Source organism: Apaloderma vittatum, unplaced genomic scaffold (genome assembly GCF_000703405.1).
Source record: "Apaloderma vittatum isolate BGI_N311 unplaced genomic scaffold, ASM70340v1 scaffold4293, whole genome shotgun sequence".
Lineage (NCBI taxonomy): Eukaryota > Metazoa > Chordata > Aves > Trogoniformes > Trogonidae > Apaloderma > Apaloderma vittatum.
In genome coordinates, this window is record NW_009708451.1 from 1 (window position 1) to 7,774 (window position 7,774).

The 7,774-nt window shown below is 39.2% G+C and overlaps 1 protein-coding gene across 1 annotated transcript in view; it reads right to left on the reverse strand.

The window, feature by feature from the left end:
• Positions 1-1,540: 1,540 nt before the first annotated feature.
• Positions 1,541-7,774, reverse strand: part of LOC104271765 (microtubule-associated tumor suppressor candidate 2-like) — a gene marked incomplete at its 3' end in the record, with an annotated part of 19,518 nt that continues 13,284 nt past the window's right edge. Inside the window, exon 3 of the mRNA XM_009866547.1 lies at positions 1,541-1,747. Within this exon, the coding sequence (XP_009864849.1) occupies positions 1,541-1,747 (207 nt within the window). The remainder of the gene's footprint in view (positions 1,748-7,774) is intronic.

The following is a 7,774-nucleotide window of genomic DNA, read 5'->3' on the forward strand; positions in this document are numbered from 1 at the left end:
AATATAATATAATATAAAGATATACCAGAATATATAAATGAAATCAACATTTTTTAAAGGCAAATGAAGAGCCCGATGTACCTTTCTGGGTCTGAGATTACTAATGCTTTTTCCACATCTTTTTTTGAATGAAAATCAACTGACTTTTAATTCCAGAGTTTTAAGTATTTTCCTTTAGAGAATTCTCAGTTGTACAAACCTGTATGCATCCACTGTGATTAACAACAGTGTTGTACTTACAGATGTGATTTTTTCAAATTCACACCTGAAATTGCTAGACAACATTTCTTGCAGAGATGTAGCTTAGACCTAAAATGAAATCAGGTAATTCTGTCCCCGATAATGGCTTTATATAGCCAAAGACAAAAAGATTACAGCACTAGATAAAAGGAAGAGCTTTCCAAAGGCATAAGGGTAGGGTAAAAGCACAAAGTAAAAGAGGCTGACTACCCTCAAAGTAAAGTTTATTAGGAAATAAACAGAAATAAGAGATCAGTCTAACAGTTAAGCAAGATACAAGCATACCTTAAGGGGCACTGGAAAAGTTAGAAGTCCCTGGACAAATTAGTCTTTGGCATTTCTATTGCCTCATGTTAAAGGGGAAAGAGAAAATCCTTAGGCTTTTTAACTATTTCAATGTTATTTATTTTCATTCTTTTCAAATTAATACAAACACTGAAAGATTTAGGAGCCTGCAGCATCTTGTCTCCTCTGGTGCTCCACATCACCTGGTCCTCTCTGTCTGCATCCCTCCCAGGCTGATACCACTTGCCTTGATATTGACACAGTTCAGGCTCAATCCAGTCTTCAAAGAAAAATGGGCATGAAAATCCCTCAGTCCCCCTTTCCACTCCAAGCCCAGGGAACACACACACTTCCCAGGGACTGCACAGTCCACTGAGTATTATTCTGTACTTAATAAAATTAACAGCCTCTACAGAAAATAGGATTTGAAATGACATTTCAGCCACAGGATCTTTCCAAGTCTGGTAGATGAGACCACAGCTACGATATCAGTTTTGATCCCTTTCATGTGACTGACAGTATTTGGTTCATTTTTTAAATTAAGTTTATTGCACTGCATATTAAGAAGCAGAAGAAAAGCGGACAAGAAAGGCTATGTTGCTCATTTTAGATAATCTTTGCCTAAACTGTTCTGCATGGCTGCAATGGACTTACCAAACACGGTTTACTGTGGTTATTTACTTACTTAGCTTGTAAGTAGGGAAACTCCAAGTAAAAACAAAATACAAAAATGCCTCAGGTTGACTCTTAATGTGGTCTTCTCTGCAGCAGGGAAACCAGCCCCTTCTATATGCAATATACATTCAGCACCTATTAATCTATTATTTATAACATTTTTTTAAAATTAAACTGCAAAGACAAGATATCAAATCTACAACTCAGTGGAACAGAAGAGATTAGTGAGTGCTGCACAGATTACATTAGTCCTAAATTAGACACAAACTCCAGTCTGGACAATCCTGGAATACATCTATTTAATATCCCTCCAGAAAGAAGGACGCTTTTTTGGACTTACGGTTGGTTGTCCTGCTTTGATCACTCTGAGCACTGTCGTTTGACTGGTTGCTGGAGACAGAGGATACGCTTGAGCTCCTGACAAAACCAAATGCGGCCAGCTTAGCTGCTGGCAACCGTGAATAACCTGGAGGACGAAGTCCAGACTGGCAGGGCTTGGGGAGATTTGATTTTGCAGCACTTGGACATGAGCCTTTCTTAAGATCAACTGAAAGAAGGAAAGAGAAAGAAATCTTTATTAGATAAAATAAACCCAGATATACTGACCATTGCCTGCACTACTCAGCCACAAAAAGTCAATATAAAGACTGAATACAAGTTTTAACGGCTGCTCAAACTGCAGTGATGTCTTATTCTTTTCTTCACTGAAAAGCAGTTCTGCGGAACAATTACAGGTCACAATAATTTTTAAAACATGAAATGCATCAAGGACCCATGAGGCATAACTCAAACTTTCAACAAATTAATGTAGCTCAAGCTGTTTGTTTTAATGTTATCTTCTTTTCTGCTGTATCATTTTTTAATTTTATATTTGTTACGTGTCAATTAAAAAACCCTCATACACAAAGACAAACACACTAGCATTGCCTCCAATTTTGGAAACTACTGTAGAACGCCAACAACCACCTTCAAGGACACAGGACTTCTTTGTATTCCATCAAAGAAAATACTTCTTTGAAGTCTTTATTTCAAATTTTGCTAAAAGAAAATGTCCTTTTCTTGCACCAAGCCTGAGGACAAGGATGTGACCTGTAAAGTTGTACTTTTTTAACATACCACCAATCATTTCCACGGATGGACTTCTCACCATAAACCATCAGCCTATGTGAAAGAGATCAACCAAGTCTCTGACAACTGCCAGCAGTGGGCTTATAACAAATGAAGTTAGGCAACAACAGTAGTTCATTGTCCACCTCTGGTAACTACTAACTGGTCTTCTGTCTCTAGGTTGTGTCTAAACCTGTATCCTACTGTTCTTCCTTAGGCAAGCTTTTATAGGCAAATCCAGAACATAGGTCCATAAATGCTCCACATTGTCTTCATGGACCAAAAGTCCATGCCATGGCAAGATCATCTTCAAGGATCAAAGATTAGAGCTTGGTTTTGGTTGGAAGGTCTGGATACCAAGTTGATCTGGACCTCAACTGTACATAAAATTTGGACATGGCTTTTCTTTGTAGGTTTGACAAAATCAGACTCCTGTTCCTTGTGCAAAAGGAGCAGAAAAAATATATACTAAAAAAAAAAATTAACAAAGTTGTCCAGCTAATGCTGGAGTGTTTAATCAGTCATCAGGATGGGTGGGTTATGAGACAGGACAGCATTGAAACTATCAACATATTCTGCCAGAAAAGGCCACAAAGTGACCTTTTTTCCATTCTTATTTGGTAAACACTATTTGTGCATTAGCCTGACACAGACTTCAAAGAAAGAAATGAACATTCATACTATAAAGGAAAAAAAGAAATTAACCACACAGTAAGAATATAGTCTTCATATTATTAGAGTATTTAATTCTTTTGTAAACTATGTAGGTCACAGCCTTATTAATTTTAATGAAGCATTACACTTTGAGGAGATTTTATAGAAAATAAGACTAACTCCTCTGAGCAGAAAAATGTTACGGGGATTTTGAAATATAGTTGTGTACTTCATCAGAATAACAATACTAAGCTTTGTTCAACAAAACTAAGCCTTTTCTTTTGAAGGAGAAATATGTATAAAACCAAGCTAAAAAGAGTTTTGTTATCCTGTAAGATATACTCCTAAAGAAGATGTCAAAAAATGCTCCTTACTCAACAAATGAAATAATTTATATACTATAGACTTTTAAAAATGCAATTTTTACCCATTTTTCACACATTGAGGCTTTTATTAAAACACAAGAAGACAGCTGTCTGACTGCAGCACCTTTACCAGCCCAGAGGAGGACATGCTGTGGAGAGTAACCCAAATGAAAATGACAAATATCTAGTGTGCTATGAAAGACTGCTAAAATCCCCATTCCTTTTTGTTTTGGCACCAACAGGGAAAATTTTGTACCCTGATCCTGAATATGGCTTCATGTGGATGACATGAAGATGGGCTCAGAGGCAGCTGTGGGCTCCAGGTGCAGGTGAAGAGCAGCACAGGCACATTAGCATCGAGAACAGATGAGCAGTGATATTTACCATCAGTTTCCTGCCAGACTTGTGCAGCGTTGTTTTGACAGTGTTCTGTACATTAAGCTAGACTTCTTCCCTCCCCGCTGCCAGGGACACTCATGACACATCTATATGATACAACTGTATGACTCCACAACAAGGCATTATAGTACCTTATCTCAAAGTTATCCTTAGTGCTATCAGCACAGATTGCGATTAGTGTGAACCACATTAACTGATTTTCATGCAGAAACAAGAAAAAGTGTTCGGTGAAAGGCTTTAGGAGTTCCAAATGCTAGAAATTAAATGCTAACCATCTTTCAGAGAGAATCTATTTGATTCTAGTTGAGAGGGCTAACACTTTCCTGCATTAATAACTGCTACACAGTTGGACTCAGATTGGCTTATCCCAGCGTAAATATTCCACAGACTTGTCATGCCTCCACCAGTGCTGATACAAACACGTCAGCAGTACTCAGGATGGGCCAGATCATCTTGCTTACCCAGCTGCCTGCAGGGTCATACAGTTGCTAGTGGCTGGGCATGGCGAAACATCAACTTTGCCAGCAACCTAAAGGACTAGTTACACAAGGGTGTGTGTGATATAAAACACACAACTCAGTCACAGAGTGCAAAATATTCCCTGTGTTGCATCAGTGACAGGATCAAACTCAGGTAGTGATCAGACTACCTGAGGTTTCTCCAGAGAGATCTTACAGCAGCCTTCTAGTACCTGAAGGGGGCCTACAGGAAAGCCGGAGAGCAACTTTTAATAAAGGCATGTGGTGATAGGACAAGGGGCAATGGTTTCAAACTAGAGCAGGGTAGATTTAGATTAGACATAATGAAGAAGTTCTTTACTATGAGAGTGGTGAGACACTGGAATGGGTTGCCCAGGGAAGTTGTGGATGTCTCATCCCTGGAAGTGTTCAAGACGAGACTGGATGGGGCTTTGAGCAACCTGGTCTAGTGGGAGATGACCCTGCCCACGGCAGAGTGGGCTGGAACTAAATGATCTTTAAGGTCCCTTCCAACTCAAGCCATTCTATGATGACGTGAAGCAGGGTATCCATAGCAAGTGGCTGCAGGAGCAAGGAACCTGCTCAGGTCAGTGGCAGCAGGGAGAAAGTATGGGATTATCTCTTCTGTGTTTTACAGGTTTCCAAAAAATACACCAACAGGCCTGCACTACGTAAACTAAGAGCTGAGATTCTTTTTTTCCTAAGGATCTCTGAAAATTGAGGTGGCAGAAGAAACCTTTCCATTTTACAGCAAAAAGTTTTAAATAACACACACTTCCTGCAGCAGAACAGGGAAAATTCCACTAGGGCAGCAGGGGGAAGTGGTTAGAAATAGTTTTATTTAAAAAGCATTTGAAATGCACTTGTCCTAGGACAGTGAGGTTCACCTGGGACTCCCATGTGACCAGCTCAACTGCAAAGATGCCCACATGAGTCCCTAGGCTGTCCATTTTCTGCACCACTGTGCGACCAAGCACCTGCAGTATACAGCACAGTGAGAGTCACAAGTATCCCTGAAGAATAGCTTCCTTAAACCATAAGGTTTTAGGTGACAAATTGCCCAGTCTTTCCTTAAGAACCATTCTCCCAGACCTGGGCAGAGGATTCAGTGCTTTTTCTTGCATTTCTGTGTGTTTCAGTTCTGTGTTTCAGTTTATAACTTCAGTTCCCCCTGAATTAACAATATTTTGTATCCTGAACTCATCATCATCCTAAAATTATTTTTCACTTCTCTTCTTTGTAATCCATCTCTTCTGTACCATGAGGACCTGGGGGCAGGACATTATCCTCATTAGAGATGCATTCAAATCCTTAAAACTAAGTAGTTTTGTGTTTTCTTTCTCATTAAAATACATGAGACATCAGCCTATTGCATGTATTTTCTGTCCTAAATATGATCAAGTTTTACGATGGATGTTCTTTCTTTGCTTCTGTTTCTTAGAACTATAGAAGCACTCCTGCAAACAAGGTCTAGGAGTTCAAAACAAAAGTTATTTTAATGAGCAGCTTTCATTTTAATAAAAAACTGCCAAAATAAGTTTAAAAAATTGGCAAAAAAAACCCTTTCCAGCTATCTCGCTGCCTAGAGCTAATTATAGAATTAAGTATTGTTGTCTGTATGGCACACAAATGATTTTCTATGACACTTCAAGCTGTTCACATCTAGAAACATGAAAACATTTTGAGGTAGTGACTGACTGACACAAACCAGATGTGCTTGGGGAGCCTTAAGAAAACTCTGAGTTAGACTTCATATGCATTCCCACTGTACACAAATTGCATCTCTGTGCATATGTATAAGCAACTTCCATGTGACTTCTCTGTGAAATCTGAAATAGGTTTCAGCTGAAATGAATGAAAAATTAAAGAAAGGGGTTACACAGATATGTTTTTATGAAAAAAGTAGTGCTTCAAGACTTCAACTCTGCTTGCAGTTCAAGGATCCTTGGCAAGCCTTTGTTTTCTTGTGGTGGGGTTTTTGGTTGGTTGTTTTTTGTCTTGGGTTTGTGTTTTATTGTTTGGTTTTTTTAATAAGCATGCATTTCTGTTAAAACTTTAATCACTAGATGTCATTTTCTCTCAGAAAGCCACTTTCTTTTACAGAATGTGTAAAAGAACATAATGATTCTCATTTCATATTGGGGAATCTGGGGCAAAGAAGTGACCTGCAAGGTCACTGAACTAGTCAGAGATAAAACAATCAGAGTTAACCCAATTATTGATATCTTTGTAGATTGAGAACAAATCATGTAAGTAAGAAACCTATTCTGTTGTCACTATTGTGGTTTCCCTGATACAGACATAATGACTTTTCTCTCAACAAGAACTGAAGAAAGGGGCTTTAAAAGAGAGGCTTTAATGATTTGCACCTAAACAGCAGTGAGTACATCAGGCCGAGCTCCCCGATGGTGTCTCATCCAAATACTGTCAAGCCTGGGACAGCTCAGTTCCAAAGGCAAAACAGTCATCACTGCTGCACATCATTTATTTTTCACTTGGCGAGTCCACCATCATACAGTCAGAAATGCTCATCTCCTCCTCACTTAAATTCAAAGACCCAAAAATCTGCTCTGTGTCTTCCCAGCTCCCATGCAACCCAAGGCTGGTTAGCATGTTCTCACCACCCCAACAATTTGTCAGCTCGTGCTTCATTCAAACTGCAAATGTTCGTGTTCACTTTGTAGCTGAGGTGCAGAGCAGCAGCAACCCATAGAAACTGCCAGCACAAGAATTGTCAGTGCCTGAGCTGCACTCACTATGTTTTCCACTTGAAAGCCCAGAGCAGCAAGAACATTCCATGGTGCACCAGAGCCACATCTCATTTGCTCAGCTGCTGTTCATCAGCTGCTCAGAAGCACAGCAGGTGCCCAGCCAGTGACAACACTTAGAATCATAGAATCATAGAAAAATTCAGGTTGTAAAAGACCCTTGGGAAAATCGAGTCCAACCATTAACCCTACACTACAAGTTCACCCCTAAACCATATCACCCAACACCACATCTAAGCGACGCTTGAACACATCCAGGGATGGCGACTCAACCACCTCCCTAGGCAGTCTAAGAATTTCCATGGCAAAAAATATTGAGCTTGAAAACCATGGAAAAATCCTTCTAATTTAAAACCAAGAATGGCTAGGCAAAACAGTCATTCTACTAAAGTACATTAAGAGAGATTGCTTTAGCAGTACACAACGACGGTATAAGGACACTAGATTGTTCTTCCAAGTATTTGTCTTATAGCCTGAGGAATTGAAATAATATCACTTAAAGTGTCTTACTTGATCAAACTGGGGGTCTTCTCCTCGTTGCAGGGATTTGGTCAGTGGCTTCTCCTAAAAAAAATACATTAAACATGTATTACTTTAGATCAATACTATGATATATTCTACCAAGTCCACTATTATTTTTCTGGTAGATTTTTAATCATATAAGTTGCCTCCTGATCCATTTCATGCTGGAGATACTCGTTTCACACACAAGAGACCTCTACATACATACCACCTTTAATGTCTTTAATGTCCTTCTGAGGAAAAAAAGGATTAGCCATTTATTACACTTGAGTTTCTTTGC